The sequence below is a fragment of the Vicugna pacos genome, chromosome 15, assembly GCF_048564905.1.
Source record: "Vicugna pacos chromosome 15, VicPac4, whole genome shotgun sequence".
Lineage (NCBI taxonomy): Eukaryota > Metazoa > Chordata > Mammalia > Artiodactyla > Camelidae > Vicugna > Vicugna pacos.
In genome coordinates, this window is record NC_133001.1 from 6,900,402 (window position 1) to 6,921,703 (window position 21,302).

Below are 21,302 nucleotides of genomic sequence, written 5' to 3' on the forward strand. Positions count from 1 at the left end.
AGTCCTAGTTTTACCTGGCTCATAACAGTCTGTCCTTGGACAAAGTCACTTAACCTCCCGGAACCCATCTGAACGTCTCTGAATCTGTAACAAGGGGCAACGTGCCCCATCTACAAGCCTCGTAGTGGGATTTAATAAAGACATTGCAATGTGCCCAGCACTTGGCCTGGCAACCCCGCAAGCCCCTTTCGTCCTCTTCTTCCTCGTCACCAATGCCTGCCTGTGGGTCCTCCGGCCTCCCTCCACACTGGCAGTCTGTAGGAACATGGTCCCTGATACTTTGAGGGGCATGGGGGGAACATTTCTGAGTCACTTGCCGCTGAGAGTGGGGAGACCTGCACTTGGTGAGTTCCATCTGCATGGCAGGGGCAGCCCTGAAGCAGGGTGCTGGGCTGTACCCCACAGGCCTGCAAGGCCTTACTTGCCCAGCCTCAAGACCAAAGAAAGAGCGCGGAGTCAGTGATAGAGACATCAGTGGCTTAATGGGTAGGGGGTCTGGCACGTCTGGAGCGAGGTCCTGGAGCACCAGTCCACCGTTAAGTGGCGGACGCTGGGCAGGACATGGGGGCATCTTCCCTCGGGGCAGGGGGAGGTTGGCTGTCACACGGGGAAGTGACGTCAGGTTGGCTCACTAGTTCCCAGGGAAACCAGCAGAGGGACACGCCCCTCGTCCCCTCTTCGATAAGAACAATCACTAGCTGGGCTGGGGGTCAGTATGTAGGAAGGCCAGTCCTGCGAGTAGGTGTGGGTAAAGCCCCCAGCCTGCCCCCGGCCCCGCCTACTGAAGTGTGTCCAAACTGCCGCATGCCTCTCTGCCTCCCTGCCTCCCTTTGAGCAGGCTGAGAGGACAAGGGTTGGACTCAAATGGAGGCCGAGCACCTGAGAGCCCAGGCCGGGTTTGCCTGGCAGCACCCTGGCTCCGCGGGGTCCTGGGTGCCCAGGGGTTGGCGGGCTGTCCCTTCATATCCTGCCGGGTCTCACAGTTGTGGCCTGGCCTGGGCCATTCCTGCCGTCCTGGGCCCTGATTTGATGGCTGTGGGCACCGTGCAGCCCTGGAGGCCTTCCCAAGGCTCTGCGTCTTCCCCAACAACCCAGGAGGTTGAGGCCAGAGCCAGGGCTGCACCAGACCCCCTCAGGCCAGGAGTCCTGCAGCGGCCTCGCTGCTTCTCCTTTGAAGAAAGATACACAGGGGAGGGCTGGCTCTCGCCTCAGCATGGGGGAGCAAAGACCTCTTCACACCCATCTTCTGGTCTGGCCACAGCATCCTCTTTTTTCTCTCCGTGCCTGTGCTCAGGCTGCTTCCTCCACCAAAGTGTCCTTCTCTCCCCAGTCTCATCCCGCCTTCCCCTCTTCCGAGAAGCCCCTCTTCCAACTTCTGCTGATCTCTCCGTCCATTCACTTGTTTGCTGTTTCTTGCATTTATTCCTCAGCCACTGATTTCTTGAGCACATACTATGTACCATCCATTGCCCTAAGGGCTGGGTGTACAAAGGTGACGCAGGCATGGTCCTTCCCTCTCATTCTGGTGGGGGCATCAGACCCAGGAACAGTGTACTGAGCCCTGGGAAGGAGGGGCTGCTGATGGGTGAGGGAGCGACTTTCTGCCTGGGAGAGGTGACATCATTCTCGTACAGCTTCATGTATTGGGGCCCCTAATACACCAAGCTCACACTGAACAGTTTTACAGGTAAGGAAACTGAGGCAGAGAAAGGTTAAATGACCTCTAGTGTTAGTGCCACAGCAGGTGGCGCTCAGAGGTGGGCCTTAAAGAACAATTGTGGACTGAGCAAAGGAAGGAAGGTATTTTGGGGGCAAAGGGACCAGCACGGGCAAAGACCCTGAGGTGAGAAACTCCCAAAGCACCAGTAAATAGCTGGCTAGACTCTGGAAGAGAGGACGTGGGGTGTTGGGGGAGTGGGGAAGTGAGGTTATGGAGGCGGAGACTGCTGCATGGAGGAGGCTGCACCTTCTTGCACAGGTCGTGGGGAGGAGGGGACATGGTGCACGTGATTGGACATGGAGTGTTCTAGAAAGGCGAGGGTCTGCATGGGGGATGGGCTGGAGTGGTAGTGCCCCAGGCAAAGGCAAGGGGGGCCCTGGTGTCTTGGGCTGGGTAAAGGGAGCTGGAATCTGGGTGAAGACGGACAGTGAGCCCAGGATGTCCGCTGCATCGCCATCCTGCTCCAGGCTTAGCTCTGCAGTCGCCTGTGGGTCTCCCTCTGCTGAGCCCTCCAGCTCTGGCTGGGCCCATGCCCGGGCCCACGGTGCGGCCCCAGAAAGTTGTGCTTAAGAGGCCGGGTGGGAATGAGGGGGTCCTACACTTTATTTATTCGCAGGTTATATAGTTTTCTAACAGCAACCACCCCACCATCCCTCTCCTCTCCCCAGAGAGGCTGTGTGTGTGTTTGTGCTGTGTCTCTGTGTGTGTGTGCGTGCGCGTGTGTGTGTGTGCGTGCGCTTGTGCGCGTGTGCGTGCGTGTGTGTGTGGTTAGCTGATGCTTTCCCCTCTTTCTCAGGAGTGGTTAACTGGGACAACTGGGCAGTGGCGCTTTAAGTAGCCACACTCGGGCTCAGCGGCGTCAAGTGATGCTAGGATTTAGGGTCTGGGGCGCAGCTGCAGGGCAAGACGGTGCCCCTGACTCTCTGCTCTTCTCACAGCCTGCCCCTTCCTCCCACGGGCCGCGGCAGCACCACGCACTCTTTGTTTTCTCTTTCTAAGGTGGGCCTTAAGGTCCTGGTTAAGAAAGCCAACAAACTCACCCCGACCACCCGCCTTCTCGTGCAGAGATTTAAGCTGCTCCCCGCCTTAGGTAAGACTTCCACATACGGAGCGTCTGTGCGCATGCGCGCAGGCACGTGTGCCCCACCTCTGGGCGTGCGGGGCTGCCGGGCTCTGGGGGAGCCGGGCGGCCCCTCCACCCCTCACTGACAAGGGAGGCTGTTTCCTGGCTGGGGCAACTGGAGCAAAACGTGTAGATAGAAAAACAGGTGAGAGGGGCCCCACTAACCAGCTCTGTGCCTGAGATTCTGCTTTTGGCACAGGGATTCCTAACCTGGGGTCCCCAGATCCTCAAAGTGTCAGTAGATAGAATGCAGCTGATCGCGTGAACTTAGTTGGGCAAATATTTATACTAACTTCTAACTGAAATTTAACATTTCCTTCTATTAATGAATGTAGGCAGCAAATCATAGTATAAGCAGGACCTGTGACTGTCACCAGTAGAAGTCACAGATATTTTCATGTCACATTACAGTTGTTACGGGGATCTTAAAATATCATATGTGCTCAACACTAATTCAAAATTATGATATTGAATAGATCCACTGGTGGATCTTGCTTATTAATTCATTAGTTTAAAATCACATTTATTTCTGTATCAAAATTGAAAAAATATTTGGATAGCTTACTTCAATACAATCCCTTTGTAATCCTACATATTTTGCTTTATGCATTTAGAGGCATAATTTGGAGAGGGGTGCACAGGCCTCACCAGCCTGTCACAGGGGTTCCTGACACAGCAGTAGGTTCAAGGCTCCTGCTAGTCTAATACTCCCAGCCTCCGTGAGGTGGGCCCTTTACGTTTCAGGGGCCTCCAGTTATAGGCAGGTAACTGTCCATGCACATGTGTGTGTGTGTCGGGGTGCTTTCACCTGCTTTCAGCAGAGTCTTCTGGTCTTGGAGTCCCTGAGCTCGCCATAGATGCCCCAAGTCTGGGCCCTGGGATCCGGCAAAGCCCAGCCTGGCTCTTAAGAAACGTATGCCTTATTTGGAGATAGGGCACCACAGTGAAAGTTTTTTTAAAAAACTAAAAAAAAAAAAAAAAAAGCAACACTGAAAGAAACACAAAGCCAATTGCAACTAATCATCAAAGGAGGGAACTGTAGTCGATGTCTTGTAGTAACCTACCATGAAAATGAAAAAGAATATGAAAAGGGTATATGTGTGTATATGTGTGCCTGAACATTATGCTGTGTACCAGAAATTGACACAGCACTGTAAACTGACTCTCCTTCAACTAAATAAATAAATAAATAACTGAAGTTGAAAAAAAAAAAAAAAAAGAGAGAGAGAGAGAGAGAGAGAGAAGGAGAAGCAAGTGCTTAAATCATGACATTGAGTTCCCCATCTGATGCCGGAGGACAACGATGGGGCAGGCCCAGGAGGGGCATGAGGTCCCGTGGCCTCCCTGTTGCCAAGGCTCAGTCTGAAGACCCACGCTCATGGTTCCAACCTTGTTCTTCACCTCCAGGGCTCAGCTTCCCCATCTGTAAAATGGGGGCTCCAGTACCTACCTTCCTACAGCCTTGAGCTGAGGATCAGATGAGTCCACAGACCACTTCCATTCATAGGAAAGTGCTTTGAAGCACCTTAAAAGCCCCTGTGAGAAGGTGGGAGACCATTACTGAGCAGCCCCACCTCCTCATTGGCCCAGAGGCTAATGAACTCCCGGACTGACCGCCTGGCTCAGCCGACCCAGATAATTGCTATAGCAACTCCACACTTTTAATGAACTCTCAGCTATTTCTGGCATGGGCCATTAATGGAATAACTCTTTCGATCTGACTTTGTTAAGGGACCTAATTGAGTGAACACAGCTGCCGATCTTGTTCCTCGCCAACCCGAGCTGGTGGGTCAGATGCAGCCCGAGGTGGGGGCAGCTCTCAGCTGCACTGGACTGGATCTTGGTCTCAGTCAAGATGTAATCTGTCCTTGAGCCAAACTTCAGATAACAACTCCCCCAGGGCCAGGGTTCTGTTCCAGCCTTGCTCTGCCAGCTGTCTTGCTGTGTGACCTTGGAAGTGGTCTTAACCTCTCTGGGGCTCCCTCAGGAGGAGGGTCTCTGCTTTCACCCTTTGTGCCACTCCCACCTGAGACTTCTGACCTGTCCCTCTTTGGGCTCCAGCCGACTCCTCTCCTGTCTTCTTGTTGGGGAGCAGGCACGGCCCCTAGCGCTGGTCCAACCACCACCAGCGCTAGGGTCTTGAGACCTGCGTATCCCTAGCCAGTGGTACAGGGTACACATGAGAGGTTTGCAGCCCTGAGAATCTTAGCTCACCAGGATCCTGAGAGAAGCAGGCCCCTTCTGGCTGTTTCCTCAGGCCCACTCTCCAAGCCTCGCTGTGGGCCTCCTGCCTCAGTCTCTCTACCCTGACATGCGGGCTTCCATCTCTCTGGCCCTCAGTGTCCATCCCAGGCCCATCTGCAAATGGGCACTTGCTGACGCCCCTGGTAGACACTAACACAGGGTGAACAGGCATGGACCTCACCCTCCAGTACCTTAAATGCCCCCTGGTCCTCTCAGACCACTGACTGGTCCCTGCACTTGGCCTCCTTGTGCCTTATCCCCAGGAGCCTCTGGCTGGATAGAACACCTGTCAGCCCCACGACATGCCGGGAGCCCTAGGTCCCACCAGGCGTCTGCCTTCTGCCCAAGGCAGGTGAACCAGGCTGTGCCAGGCCGCCATTATGGCCACTGAGAAGCCTGCTCAGGACTTGCTTTACCTTGTAGAGGGTCCTTGGCCATCTGGCCCCCTGGCCCGATGGAGACACAGGACTCGGAGCCATGAGTGCCCTGGGGAGTAGGTTGAGGCAGATGGAAGTGATCGGATGAACCCTGGTTGCTGGGGTGGGGGGTGGAGTAGGAGGGGGTGCTGAAAGGGTCTGTGTGCCCTGTGCTCAGCAGCCACACCCCTCCTCCCTCTCCCCTGGGTGGGCTGGGAACTCAGGCTCTGGGAAATAAGGAGACTCCTGAGGGTCAGTTGCTTCTTCCCGCTGCTCTGCTCTTAATGGTGGCCTGGCACAGTCTGGCCTCACCTGCCGTGGGAAACAGAGGTGGAAGCCTGGCTTCAAGTCTGGGAGGTGGGAGGAGACCTCTCTTTACTGAGCCCCACTGCTGTCCCAGAGAGAGGCCTGGGGCTCCAGGGACAGGTCTCCTGGTTCCTGCACCTGATTCCGCCGCTCCCACCCATCTCTGGTCTCAGACCAGACCCCTCCCACGGGGACTTCCATGACAGTCACTGCAGGCCTCCCCCGGGTTTGCAGAGCTGTGCATCCAGGGGCCCCACCCAGCTCTGCACATCTCCCCCAGCAGGCCTCTGTCCCCCTCAATTCTCCTTATCCTCACTCTGGGGGGACCCTCTGGCAGAGCGAGTCATTCTTATTTCTCAGAAGAACAGACAAATGCAGCCTTGCTGAATGTTATCCTGAGCTGGCCAAAGCCCAGGCTGCCCAGACTCAGCCCAGGGCTACTTCAAGTTCACCCAGCGAGAAACTGAGGGATGTGGTCCAGGGGCAGCCGGGGCTCCTTGGCTTTCCTCCACGAGCACTCTGCTAGTTCACCTCTGGTTTTTCAGCTGGGTTGTGTCCACGTATGTGCAACTGATGTGTGTGCATGTGTGTGTGCTGAGCATGTGGGGAGCCCTGCGGATGCTCACTGCAGCCAATTCTCTCCCTCAAGGTGGTTTCAGAGCCTTGCTGTGCCCTGGTCTAGAACAGCGATCATGTGGGAAATCTCAGTTTCTATTTATACGTGGAGATGTTAGGAAAGACGGTGAGCCCAGGAGCATGTGTGCTGGCATTGGAATTGATTGGGGACTGGTAATTAATTTGTTTAGACCTTAATTAATTCTTCAGTTCTTTCTTATTTGTGGACTGTCACGCTTAATTGTGTTCAGAAGCTCAAGCTCAGAGCAGGCCCTCCATTAATTGATGTGTGGTTGCTGTGAGGTGAAAGTTAATGGTTTGGGGAGCCGGGCAAACAGCGTAATTAAAGGTCAGTCGAGGAGGCACTGGAAAAATACCCCCACCCCCTGGTCCAGCCACCAGTCTCCATGAGCAGAGTCCCTTCCAGGGGAGGCAGGCTCCACAAACAGCCTTCTTACGAGGCCTTGGGGTGGGGGCTGGGATGAGTGACGGGTAGGAGAGAGTGCCAGGTCCCGAGTGCCACAGCGGGACACCGGGGAGAGGCGTAGACTCACCTTGGGATAAATGGGCAGGGCGGGGACTGTGACCTGGAGCTGAGAGGTGGAGACCCCGGGGGTCACCTGGCAAGCACCCATGTACGTGGCGGGGGCAGGCAGGAAGCTCTGAAGGTCACCCCCAGGCTGTCTGGCTGAATCCACAGGGAGCCGGGGACAAGCACGTTTATTAGTTGTGTGCTAAGGAAGAGCCCCATCTGGGCCCGAGCTCCCGGCTGGGGAGGCCTGACCCTTAGCACCAGCCAGCCGACTCCTCGCCCCGGGAATAACCTTGCTGCGTGGACCGGAGATGGCAGCCTCATCGTGCCTTCGCCAGGAAGTGACTTCGTCCTGTGCTGCAGGTTGGCTGCAGTTCCTTGCATGACATGTCACAGCTTGTCTCATCACCATGAAGAAGTCTGTGTTCGGCAGCGAGTCCCTCCTTGGGTGTCTGGGTGTCTTTGGGAGAGGTCTTCTGTTCATTTGCACCAGTGTGCACCACGTCTGCCCCCAGACCACGGTGGCCTTCTGGGCATTGATCCCCCTTCATTTGACTGCTCTTCCCGGGTGCTCAGTCCAGCCTTCTTCCCTTGTCCGGGAGGTGGCCCTGCAGGGTGCCCAAGCCCAGGGGTCAGTCCCTGGCCCGCACCTCCTCCACCCCTCATCCCTGTGGTTAGAAGCCAGCAGGTGCTCTTGTGTCTGCTGTCTGGGCCTCGTGACTTACGCTCCCTCCATCCAGGTCAGTGATACTTCACATGGCGTCCACAGCCCTGAGGCTGTCCTGGAGGCCCTCAAGTCACTTCCTTGACCTGGCCTCTGGCCTTGCTTGTACCCCATCGCACTCTGCTGAATCTTGTGACGTCCTTCCTGCCTCCCTTGCTGGGCCCCAGGGCTTTGCACATGGCCCTGCTTGCCTGGAGTGCCCGCTCTTTCCTGCTACCTCAGTCCCACCCCCTGCCTTCTCTTGGCTGCCAGGTCGTTGTTTCTCACTTCAGACACCACCTCCTCCAGGAAGCCCTCCCTGGTAGCCCCAGTCGGGGTTAGACCACAGCACCCTGTGTGTGTCTGTGTCTATCCCGAAACTACTCATTTTGTTTCTGAGTCCGCCTCCTTTATCAGACTGTGAGCCTCCCTCAGACAGGGGCTCGATCTCATTCATCACCAACCCCCAAAGCCCCTCTGTGCTTGGCACACAGTCAGTGTTCAGCGTGGGGTTGTTCGGTGATCAAATGAGTGCTTTGGTAGAAAAGGTTTGAAATTGGGCTCCCGTAGTGAAACCCCACCCTGATGACACTGGTGAACACATTCTGCGGCTGCTTGGACATTTAGTCTGGGTTTTGTTTTTTGTTTTTTGTTTTTTGTTTTCATATTTAAAATAGTTTTTTGAATGTTCTGTTTTCTTATATACTTTTCTTATATTCTTGTATTTCTTATATTCCTTTCTCCATCACTGTCATTCACGCAGCCGGCAGGCCTGGGGGAATGACCAGGTCATCCTCGGCACATTCTTCAGCCTTTCTGGGTTGGATCTGAATGGGTAGGTGGGACTGGGTGGGGTGCCAGAATCAGGGGCAGCCCGAGAACTGGCACAGGACCCCGGGGTGTGCCAGGCCCCAGGAGGACAGGACCGGTGGGGCCGAGTCAACCAGAGGGGCGTCTCCAGTGGTGTGTCCTAGGGCTCTGCCTTCAGTCTTGTCCCCCGCCTTGGTCAGAGGAGGCCTATAGGTCACATTCAAGGAACAGGGATAGCAACTTGGCAGTGGTTATGAATTCACGAGCAAGAAGACCAGGATCTGGAAAGATCTCATAAGGTTTGACGTAAGGCTTGCTGTCCAAACAATGCAGCTGTACAAGTAGAGAGGAGCGAGCTCAGACTCATCTAACCGGCGTCCTTGGGACAACGACCCCGGGATTTTGTGGGCTGTATGCTCAGGGAAGGTCTGCAGTGTGGAGTGTGGCTCTGATGAGGCCCCCCCCTCCAATTGCAGCTGCCTTGTTAGAGACAGGCCAGAGCAGAGGAGCCTGGTTAGTTCTGGACCCCACACATCCAGAATAGCAAGGGTAAGTGGGGCCAGACAAGAGTAGTGAGCTCCTCTGAAAAACTGACAGTCTGTTACTAGAATGAGCTGACTGACGCCTGGGTTGGGGAAGTGTCCGAGTTGCCACCTGATCCAAGAACCCAAGAGGGGCACTCGTGTGACCAAGTCACCTGTATCTGGGCAGCTTGCATACAGTAGGCGCTCAGTGACTGCTTACTGAGTGAATGGCCTTCCAGTTCAGATATCTTATAATTCCTGAAATCCAGAAGGCAGAGAAGTGCAGAGGCAGAGAAGGGGGAGAAGCATGAGGCAGGGGAGGAGGGGTTGTGGGTGCGGGAAGACGGGGTCTGGTTGGGACGGGCCGGGCCTGGGGCGGAAGGGGAAGGGGACACGGCATACTGGGGCCTTAAATATTAGCTGAGAGTAAGGGCTTTTTCTTATGATGACTGGGGAGCCATTGAAGAACCCCCAGCTAGGGAGCAGCTGCGATCAAAGGGTACACTGCAGCAGGAACCTTTGATGAGGAGGTCCCAAACCTCAGGGTCAGCCTTCGCCTAAACCTATAGGCTGATTTTTCTAATCCAGAAATCCCCAGTCCTGAGTTTGTGACACTTCAGTACAGGTTGTGAAAATCTCCCCCAATTCTCAAGATGTTTAAAGGAAGATCTGTGCCTTATAGCCCTGCCTCTCAGGCAGAATGGTGGCGAACATCATGAAATCAAGCAAATATTAGGGTGTAAATCCCCTTACTCCCCTAAAGACCGAGGGGCCGTAGGCTGGTGCGATTGGAGTGGTGTGTGTGTGTGCGTGTGTGTGTACACACATGTCTGCTTGCAAATACATAGACTGTGTGTGGCAGGGACATGAGAACCTGGCTGCAGTGGTGGCCTCTGGGGATGGGAGTGACGCTCAAGGTTATTATTTACCCTTTCACGTGGTTTGGATGGTTTACTGGGTGTACTTGTTACCTACAAAATAAAAGAGAGAGAGGAAGTAGAGCTTGGAGATCTTTGTCCAATGTCAATGTGGAGCCAAGATGGGGGCTCAAGTCTCCCGGTTGCCTCTGGAGTGTTTTTGTTTTAATAAAAAAAATTTTTTTTCTGATAATACATGATTATTAAACAATAAGTTTAATAATCCCCAGAAGTTAAACAATCCCCAGAGATGAGTTTCATAGATACCCCTCCAAATTCAAACCAGCATCTACGAGTGTAGCCATCTCTGCCTGTTTATTGCGCCTATATAAACAGAAATATGCCTTTATAAATATGTATTTAATACAAATGAGATCATACTATGTATAAATCATTTATTAACCTCATGATAAATGTTAAATGTCTTCCGATGACAGTCATAAAATTCCAACGTATCCTTTTAACAGCCACAATAATTCATTCTGTGACTTTTTAAAATTATGAAATATTATTTCAAACACATAGAATGTTATAGGAAATAGAGAAATAAAATATCAGAGGCGCCTGCAGCCTTCTGTGACCTCCGCCTTTCTGACTCTGGTTTCCTCCTTCTCGCTCTCTTGGGGGCGGTTGTTGACATGCATCCTCCCCATCGGTACTTTTACGTTGTATCATATACGCATATATCATAAACCAGAAATTGTATTGTCTGTGCGTTAAGTTTACATGAACCAGGTCGTACTGTACATGTCCCTTTAAATTTGCTCTTCGTTGTGGTTTTGAGATTTATTTATGTTAATACCTGTGCATTCATTTCAGCTGCTGTAGGCTGTGTGCCTCTTCCGCAGACTGACTGGGGACATCCAGGTTGTCTCCAGTTCCTCACTAGTGTACACCGTGCTGCACCGGACAGCCTTGCACACATGTCCACGTGCACATGAATAGGAGCTTCTCCAGGCCACAGGTTTTCCAGCAACCACCTGGGGAGCTCTAAAAAGAAATGCAGACATCCGGGTCCTACTTGGGATTTGGTTTCAGTTGTGCAGCGAATGTTGAGAGTAACAGTCTAGGGTCTGTACCTCGATGTGGAATGACCACGTCAGAGGGATTGCCGGTCTCTGCTTCCTCCTGATATTGTCAATGAGCATGCTGGCTTTCACTCCACCTGCAAGGTTTGAATTTTTGTCCCCCTACATCCTCTTCAACATTTTGGTGTCACCCATCTCCGAAACAGTTGTCCATTGGAAATGGTTCTTTTCTCATCTTAATGTGTATTTTCCAATTCCTGGTGTGGTTGAGAATCTTTTCTTAACTTAAGTATTTCTTTTATGAATTTTTACTCGAGTGTTTTTTGGTAATTTTGCTCACTGTATCTTTTTCTTAATAATCATTAAAGCTCTTTATACATTTTGATGGATGTTTTTGGCTGAAAGTAACAGAAACCCTCAACTCAAACCGGCTTAAATAAAAAAGGGATTTATTACTTTGCAGAAGTCGAGTCTCCGTCGAGGCATCCGGGGTCATTCCTACCATCCCTCTGCTCTGGCAGGGGCTTCATCCTCAGGCTAGCTCCCTTTGTGGTTGTGAAGTGGAAGCAGCAATTCCACACATCACATCCAAACCCACCACTGCCCAGAGGACCGGAGGCTCTGCCTGCCACCTCTTCTTAAGTGGGAGAAGACCTTTCCCAGAAGCCCCCGCAGATGACCCTCTTTGGCTAGGATTGGTCACGTGTCCCTTCCTAAATCAACCACTGGCGAGGAAGGGGCTATTACAATTAGTTTAGTCTAGTCTTTTGGGGTTAGAATAGCTACGGGGAGTCAGTCACCATGACCCTCCATAGATTAATATTGGTAGTCCTTCGTCATGTTTAATAAATATGTTTTCCCAGTTCCCCATTCCTTACAACATGGCTCTTAAATAGATCTCAAAGGCCATGTTTCTCAATTCTTAGATGCCTCGGTCATAAAAGGCATTAATATAATAGCCTTCCAGAAGAGGAGAGGGTTATATTTCATGTTCATCTGAAGGAATAAACAAGCATTCACTACACATTCAATCCAATTCCACAGACTCGGAGTCTCAGCCTTTTTCACATTCTCCAATTCTCTGTTGGACATTGATTGTTAAACACAGCTTCACGGCCACCACTGCTTTTTGTAATCCCTGCCTCTAATCTTGACCCTTTTAGCCCCTTTTAAATTGACGGTATAATTTCAAAGCATATAAAAGATTATTGGGGTTTTTTTCATTCCCTATTTGGTTATACTTGTGATTTCATTTTTTTATTCTTTACTCGAAGGAAAAAATATTCTTGAAGTTCATCAGCTTCTTTGGGAAGTTTCTGACGTACAGATGCCAAAGTGTAAAACCCATGAATAGGTCACACCAACCCCTGCTGGTTTAAACATTTTTACAGTCTACTTCAAGAAATTTGGCGTTTTCTTTTCAATTTTTAGACAAGTAAAACATGATTACATTCCCATTGTAAAAATGCAAACAGCATAGAAAAATTTAGGGTTAAAAAAAAATGGAAGTCCTTCAATAACCCCTAATTCCCGAATTTAGTTCTCCTCCCCAAGGGGATGACTCGGTGAGGTGTGAACCTTCCAGAACATTACCCAGGGATTTATGCACACGTGTGTGTGTGTGTGTGTGTACCAGTTACAGGGTTTTGCAGTCAGTAAATCATCCTGCACATACTCAGTAACTTTGTTCATGTAAGTTTGCTTTGGCCATCTTCCCATGTGAGTTCCCTAATGGTGGACATTTAGGTTGTTTCTAATTATTTGCTGTTACAAACACAGCTATAATTAACATCCTTGTAAATGTCTCTTTGTGCATATGGGCAAGCATTTCTTTAGGGGAGCTATCTATGGTTTGGCAATTTCTGCTGCCTTTAATTGCATTGCCTGGTATCTGGCAGACGATCTTGTGCATGTACAATAACTTTTCATGTCCATGCTCCATTATAGTGTAAGTTTTAAAAAGATGTTTTAGGCAACAATTAGGAATCTAAGTTTAAGTTCAAATTCTGTGTGGATTGCTGTGGGCAGCTGACGTGACACTTGCATGAACAGATACCTCTACACGTAGCTGATTTCACCTATGCACAGGCAGTTGTGATGGAGAAAGGGTAAGTTCCCCCCTGCAACACACACTGTAAGGCACATGGTGATTTTTATAATGTTAAATATGAGTAGATGCCTCTTAGAACAGAGGAGTTATGGCATTTGATTTTCCCTAGATGAATAGCCCATTGCTCCACTCCCATATTTGAATGGTCCTTTCCATGGGAGTTGATACAGCTGCACTGACGCAGTTCATCTCCTCTACAGGTGGGGGTGTTTCTGGACTATTAACTCCATGGATTAATGCATCTGTTCCGGTGCGGGTTCAGGGGGCAAGCTCCCCTGTAGTCTTCTTTTTGAGACTTTTCTTGCACACTTGTCTTTCTGTCTGACTGCGCTTTCTTCCTCCCTACACTGTCCCTTTCACACAGGTGCTTCATTAGCCGTTCACAATCTGCATGATTTTGCATCACGATGGGTCTGATGTGAGAACATCTGTAGCAGTCAAGAGCATATTTTCCTCAGGACTTGGCATCAGCTTGGCATCAGCACGAAGCAACCTCTCCCCCCCTCTCTCTCATTCTTTCCCTCTCCCTTTCTCTCATCCCGTGACATCTCCCGGCATCACTGCTCCAACATCAGTTATGCCTGAGTCTTGAATGGTGTCAATCTGAGTTGAAAATGTGCCAGCTTTCTTAACATCGTCACTAACAGACTGCTTAATTAACCTGCTGATACAGTCAATAATAGATCTTTTTTGGTGTGCTCGAAAGGAGACCCATAGCCCCTGGTTGGTCTCTCTCTCTCTTTTTCATTTGCTCAGTCTCTCAGTGTCTGTGTCTCCAGAGCTGGACTTCCCTGGAGTGCGATGGGAGGGATCTGGGAAGGTTTGAAAGGAAAACAGCAGACCTGAAGGTTCTGGAAGGGATCATGTAAGTGAAACCCCTGAAACAGACTGGCGCTCTCATTGCTCAAAGGCTAGTAACCAGTGCATACAGCAGGTGCTCAATAAATGGCCAACCATTATATACAGTCAACAGAAGAGACTGCAGGGCACGCACCACTGGAGTAGGCAGTAAGAACTGTGGGTGTTCCAAGGGAGGAGCCTGGGGTTGCCATCATTCTGGCTTTTAGGGTTTTCTCTGTCTTTTCCCCATCTGGGCAGCTTAGATGAGAAGGGGGCTCCGTCATCCCCAAAAGTCCCGGAGGGGAGAGAGACTGGGTCCTCACTCCCTTTCATGCCTTGTCCTTCATCTCAAGTGGTATTGTGTTTGAACCAAAGGCCTGCTCTGTCCTGCTGAGGCCACATCGCACATCCAGAAACTTCGGAGAGCAGAAGATGCCACCACAAGCCTGAGACAGCTCTATCACCTCCAAAACCACACTCTCTCTTCTCTTTGTCTCCAACACACACACACACACACACACACGCACACACACGCACAATCGGGCTAGACATGTCTCCGTCGTCCCTGGCTTCTCTCTCCCTGGCCAGCCTATGAGCTCAGCCAGTACCCAGAGATCCCTTGGTGACACTAAGTGCAGCCCCTCCTTTTACACCCGGGCAGGGGGTGGAGTTCACAGAGTGAGCTGGTGGCTCCTGGCTTTAGGTAGATGCTCCTCTCCAGGACCACATTCCTGTGGCCTTGTCTTTACTGAGATGGTGTTGATGTTGGTGTTGGTGTGGTGGCAGTGGAAGAGGTTCTCAGAGGGCAGAGACTGATGCCTTTCAGGGCAGAAAACCCCAATATCCTCTCCAGTGGTTTTGTTGGTTCTCCTGGGTACCGCGGACCTGGCGGACCCGGTGGACCCAGGGGTGTGATGAATGCAGTACATTCATGCCACCACTAGAGGGCGTGTCACTAACGCAGGCCAGGTGCCCCATCCCAAGGCCACTCTAGGGGCCCTTCTGAGCCTTGAGCCCTGGGGGGCCCTGGGGCTGTCAGGAGCTCACCTCTGAGGATGAGGAGGGGGAGACACAGAACGAGGATTCAACCCCAAGCTCAGCTGGCCCGAAACCCAGGCTCCCATTCTCTCTTCCTTTACTTCAAATTCACCTGTCAGTCTCTGAATGTGTGTAAGTCTTGGGTTTTTCAACATCAGCATTGCTGACATGTTGGGCCGGATAATTCTTTGTTTTGGGGACTGTCCTGTGCATTGTAGGAAGTTTAGCAGCATCTCTGGTCTCTACCCACTAGATGCTGGTAGCAAGGCAACCCCCTGGGTTGCCCCGCCCCCAGTTGTGATCACCAGGAACGTCTCCAAACACTGCCAAATGTCTCCTAAAATTGGCCCCAGTTGAGAGCCCCTGTTTGAGACAGGAGAGCATGCCTGCTGTGGAGACAGGAGGGACCAGTGCCGAAAAGGTCTGCCCGTGGTTCCCACTGCGACTGTGTCGTGTGGAAACATGAGAGCTGCTCGGAGATGGCATATGTGCTGTAAATCCATTTGAAATTGTATTTGGTCTCCTGCTTTTCTTCTCCAAAGACTGCAGAGCATCTCAGTCTTCCCCTCTGTTTATTCCACCTCCCCACTTTATTGAAACAGGAGACTGAGGCTCCGAGACCCCCAGGACCTCAAGCCGCCCCTCACCTGCAGAACCCTGTCCCCCAGCTGCAAGGGCCCTGGACTGCTCTGCTCCCCAGGGTTGGCTTGGGCATCAGGAGCATCTGCGGTCCTCCTCCCTCTCCACCTGCCCACTAGGCCCTGCCGCCCTCCAGCTCCCCAAACCCTGGTGCTCCCCCCCTCCACTGGAGGGAGTGGGGAAGCAGCAGGTGTTGATGCTAATCAGCGTTCACAGCCCAGAACTGCAGTCGCTCCCAGGCTCACACACTCCCCAAAATTAAACACTCATTATACAAAATTAATTGACATTAATTAGCAAAAATTAAAACTTTAAACACAGCAAGGCGCTTTGGGGGGAGGAGTGAAGCAGGCGGGCTCCACATTTGTCACCCCCCAACTCCCCACCCTCCCACCACCCCCGAGTCCCCCCACTTCCATCTTGGAGCAGGGCAGAGGAGTTCAGGTGAGGTCAGCACCCGCACCATGCCCTGGGCTCCGGCCCAGCCGTGTGAAGCCCAAGGGAGAGGAGCCGAAAGAGGCTCCCTGTGCTAGTCACCAACTGATGGGAGCTCCCCCCCCACAACTCTGGCATTCTGTGCTTAACTAAGGAGCCAGGAGCCCTCCCCTCAGTCCAGGTCCCCATGATCTCAACTGCTATGGGGAGGCGTGGCCAAAGGAGGAAACCCACGGGTCAGTCGGAAGTAAGAACGCAGAAGGTATGCCTTTACTGTGCCTGACCCCCACCCCCCTCTCCTGCCCCAAGCCCTTCCATTTGTGTATCCAAAGGATTAGGCACTGTAGCCTTTCAGCTCGGTCCTACTTTGTTTCATGACCTCAGATAAGTCACCCCCCCCTCCCCGGAGCCTCAGTTTTCCATCCATATGATGAGGGGGTGGTGCTGGGTGAGCACTGAGGTTCCTGCCTGCTCTGGCACCTGCTGTCAGGAAAGCAAATCTCTGGGAACTTGATCCACTCTGAGGAGCGAGGGGCTAAATGTAGGGGGCTGGCATTTCAAGAGGATGCTCAGAAAGGCAGCCCAAGGGACTGAGGTGCTGACGGTGGAACATCAGACACCAGTGGAGGATGCATCTTCAGGCCAGAGCACCTCCCAGAGAGGCCTCCACTTTGCCTGCCTGTGGGGCTGCCCCTGAGGAGTGGAAGGCAGGGTCCTTCATAACCGCCGCTCTAAGCCCCAAACAGTTTCCCCCGCCTCTCCGACACTGGTCATTTTCCACCTTTGCTCACCAGGTTCCCAAAAGCCCCTCACCAGGCTGATAGGCAGACGGGCAACAGAATCACACCTTCAAGGACTGTGTCTGAACACAGACTCGGCGTTGATTCAACACCGTTGTTGCTTGCTGCGGGCGGAGCCCAGTGGTCTTCTCCACACGGTAGAATGCCGCCCTCCCCGCTCATTCCTGCTCCCCTGTCTCTCTCCAGCCAGTGCCAATATCTGCAACTTGGTCCTGATGCGGTACGGGGAGCTGGAGGAGGGGATTGATGTCCTGGATGGTGATGGCAACTGCGTGGGCTCCTCCAGGATCGCAGCCAGACATGTGGGTTTTCCCGGGGCTCAGGGGGCAGGCAGAGGGGCTCTGGTTGATTTTTCCTGAGCATTTTCATTACACAGGGCTTCCGTCCACAGTGCCCTTGCTTTGTCCTCGTGATGGCTACTCCTCACTCCGCCCCATCCCATGTGTATGAGCCCAGGGCCTCAGGTCTGGCCCCAGCCACACCTGCCCCTTGATCATCCTTTCTTCTCTCTAATGGTCTTCTCATCACCACTGTGAAATGTGCCCATCTCTTGCCCCAGCCCCTCAGGAAGAGGTTTCTCTGATCTGTTAATTGGCGAGGGCAGAGGAGACCCCCCCCGAGCTTTCTTTCCCTTCCCCGGGACCTAGGGCCCTGCTCCTGGGACCTTCATGTCCTCCTGGGTAAGAAGAGGATGCGGGGCAGCGAATGCTTTGTGGTTTTGTGCTAATAGGCACTCCTGTAGGTGATGTGTCGCTAGGGAGTTAGTGTGGCCGAGGTGCAGGGATTTCGGGCTTGCAGGAAGCCACAGGGTGGTTTAGGGAAGAATATTTTGTTACAAGAAGGCCCTCTTTCACTTCTGGTTTCCCCAGCCTCACCCACTCTAGCAGTTGTAATAAAAAAAAAAGAAAAATCCAGTCTGTTAGTGCCTCTCCCTGTGCTTTCCAGCCTTCATCTTCATGGCTATTGGTGGCTCGTCCTGCTCTGGCCTCCAATTGCTGGGACAGGGCGGTCACCTGTGAGGTAGCTGAACATTCGCCTCTGCTCCAGCCTCTGTCCCGCCTCAGCTCCCTCGTGGAGCCCCGAGACTCACTCTTCAGGGACGGAAGAGTCCTCTTGGTCCTGGTCCTTCCCTCCCCCCTGATCTCAGGGAAAGTGAGGGCCCGTCCAAGACTTGTGAGGGCCAAGGGGCTCGGGGGTGCCAGAGCCAACACCGCGTCCTCTGCTCCCTGCACTGCTCTGGGGCCCCCGGTCATTCTCGCACCTGTTTCAGAGACTGGAGGGACCCTCTCCCAGGCCTTCTTGAGGCTGATCATGAAGGACTCAAGTTCCTGGGAGAAATATTCAGCCCTGAGCCCATCATCAGAGAGGATTTGGCCTCAATTTCTGGCCTGACCCTGGCCTCCTATCCCACCCTGGCCTCTTCCCGGACTTGCTGTGAGGGAGGCTGACCGTGATCAGGCCTCCTCGTGGTCCGAACAGCAGGGAACCAAGCTCTTCTGCGGCCCTGGGCTTCCCTCGTCCTGGCCCTGTCAGCCCTGGCTGTCTGGGGAAAGACTCCAGGGACCCGTGGGTTACAAGACATTCCTGGAGCCTTCTCTGAGGGCCGGGAGCCCATGGGGTTAAAGAACTTCTTACCATGATGGTCAGAGTGCAGATCTACCACTGAGCTTTGCCTTGACCGAGCCCTGCCCACCCAGGAATCCCGAGGGAGCCCCCAGAGCCAGGCCCCAGGAAGACAGCAGACCCTCCGCAGAATTGCCCCCTTTCAAAGCCGACCTCTTGTCACTCGGGAAGACTCTCATCCAGAGCCAAGAGATGCCAGATCCTCCAAATCTTTGTTTTCAGGGGATGTCAAAAAGAAAAAAGTAAATCCCAGAATTTCTGTTCTCTCTGGGCCCCGGGAGCCTCACGCTCCCCAGCTGTTTGTTCGGGTCATTGCGATGCCTGCTTTGGTTTCAGAGCATCTCAAGTCCTGCATGTGCTTCCTCCCCAGCCCCTGCACCCCGCCACCCCACCCCCGGGGCACCTCCCTAGGCGCAGGCCCCATCCTGGGGGCGCTTCTGCTCTGCCACCCCTCCCCCGTACGTGGCAGGTGACAGGGATCTGCTCTTTTCAGATGAACGTGCTGGGAAGACGGGGTGGCTTTTTTTCTGTTGTTCAGAATACAGCTTTGTGAGCAAGTCCATGAATTATTCTGCTCAGCCAGTTGTGCTTAGCAGTGGTACACACACCTAGGGGCTCCGGTGCAAGATTTGCTGCCAGGAGGCTGTCCCACCCCTAGGAACTCCCCCACCCCCACTGCTCACCACAGCCTCTGCTTGCCCCTCAGGCCCTGCTGGAGATGGCGCTGATGCGAGTGGTCCTCCCCATGTCCATCCTGGTGGTATCCCTGATCATCCTGTCCATGCTGGAGAAGTGAGTGGGGGCCCAGGACAGAGGGCCGAGGGCAGGGGAAGAGGGGCCTGCTGGCCCAGGTCAAGGGGCCTGGTTTGTTCAGACTCCCCCAGCAGGGCTGCTGGAATTATTCTGTGTGCTGGAGCCTGCGCTAGGTGCTAGGAAGGATGTCCAGACGGACAAGGTGGGCCCTGCCTAGGAGCCGTCGGTTCCGGGGTGTGCATGCGTGTGCGTGTGCGTGTGTGTGTGTGTGTGCATGTGCTCTGCTGGTGCAGAGCGTGGGACCAGTTGTGAGGACAGAATCTGAGGACTATGGTGGGAGGACCAGACTTGGGGACTGTGCACCCCTTTCAGGCGTCTGCCATGAGGCAAGCCACCTCACTGAGCCTCAGTTTCTCCATTTATAAAATAATAGTCCTAACCGCCCTGCCTGCCTCAGAGGGCTGTTCCGAGAACACACATTTGCCCTGACTGTAAAGAAATCAGGGGATACAACAGTTAGAACAAGGATAGAGTGATTCTGTTAATTAATGAGTGTGGAATTGAATCATGAAGATGGAAATGCTGCTGGAAGGAGAGGCTGAGGAGAGGAGGAGGGAGCAAGGTTTGGGCAGGAACTGAGGCCTCGGGTAAGTCTAGCAGGAAGAGACGGGAGGGAGCGAGGAAGGGTTCCAGGCTTGGGGGAGAAAGATGAGCAGAAGCCTGGAGGGCTGGTGCAGGTAAAAGCGAGGAGGGGATCGCCCCCTCCCCCCGGGGGTCCAGCCTGGGAGGGGGCACCTCAAGGCAGGCTTTGGACTTGGGGGCTGTGTAGGATAAGGACGGGGTTGGGGACACTCCATCTGGGGTTCTGGGGCAGGGGCTTCTGCCCAATTTGGGGACCTTCTTAGTCCCACAAAACCAATTACAATAACAGCTAATACTTATGAAGCACTTGCTACATCACCCAGTCCTCTCTCAGTCAGGTCTCTGCCCGAATGCTGTCTCCTCGAGATGTTCTCTGACCACCCCATCGAGAATACGGCCACTGTGACTCCCTCCCCACTTACACTGCCTTATTTTTACTCACAGCATTTATCAGTATCTGAGGGTCTTTATCTAGCTGCCTGCTCCATTAGAATGTTACCTCCACGGAGGCAGGTAAATTCCCTTTTTTCCTGCCCTGTGCAGCATCTAGCATAGTTCTTGGCACATAGCGGATGCTCAGTACATGTTTGTTGAATGAATAAATGATCTCATTAAACATTTGCAATGTTGCAATGGGGTGAGTATGGTAACCCCATTTTACAGGTGAGGGAAGGAAAGCAAGGAGAGATTTTAGCACCTGCTTCCAGTCATACACTAGGAAGTGGCAGAGCCAGAGTGGCTCAGGAATATGGCTGCAAAGCTGCTCTTCCTACCACACTGGCTGCCTCTTGGGTTTTCAGATCACATCACATAATCAGCATGTCTGTGGAACCCACCCTGCATGGAGATGGAGGAGGAGCAGATTTGGGGGCATAGCCTGAGAAAGCCTGGTTTTGGTAAGGGTGTGACCCACACGCAGGTCAGCTGTAGGACCCGGCAGTGTGTGCACAGGGTGAAGGTGACCTTGAGGGGAGGGAGCATTATGGGCTCAGCAGCAGGGAGGATGGTCCAGAGGAAAGGGGCTGCAGCTGGTTCTGAGAGCAAGACAGGATTTGGGTGGAAGGGAGGGCTTTCTGGGCAAGGGGTGGGCCTGTTGTGTGGACGTCATTGTCGAAGAGCCCAGCCCAGCAGAAACGAAGCACGCTTGTCGAAGCCAGCTGAGGGGGTGATAGCTTTCTTCATTTACAAGAATGGGGAGGTGCAGGGTCACGGTGGGCACCTGAGCAGGGGATGGCATGTTGAATATTGAAATTTAAGAAAATTAATCTCCTTTGGAAATTGCAAAAATAAACAAACCCTGGGAAGCAATAGCTCTTGTGCCCCTGAACCTTGTAGACACAGCTCCTTGGTGAACCAAGTCTGTCCCCAAATGCCAGTGACTGTAAGTGCGCATGAGGAGACCACAGAGCAAATTAGGAAGGGAGGGTTTCTGTCCTCAAGGCTCTTGACTTCTGAACCTTGGAATTTGCTTGGGGAAAATGTGG

At 52.8% G+C, this 21,302-nt stretch overlaps 1 protein-coding gene across 1 annotated transcript in view; it reads left to right on the forward strand.

The window, feature by feature from the left end:
• The window catches only part of SFXN5 (sideroflexin 5), a 110,600-nt gene that overhangs the window by 70,697 nt on the left and 18,601 nt on the right, over positions 1 to 21,302 (forward strand). Inside the window, 3 exon segments of the mRNA XM_006201565.4 lie at positions 2,720 to 2,810; positions 16,987 to 17,102; positions 19,130 to 19,215. Of these exon segments, the coding sequence (XP_006201627.2) occupies positions 2,720 to 2,810; positions 16,987 to 17,102; positions 19,130 to 19,215 (293 nt within the window).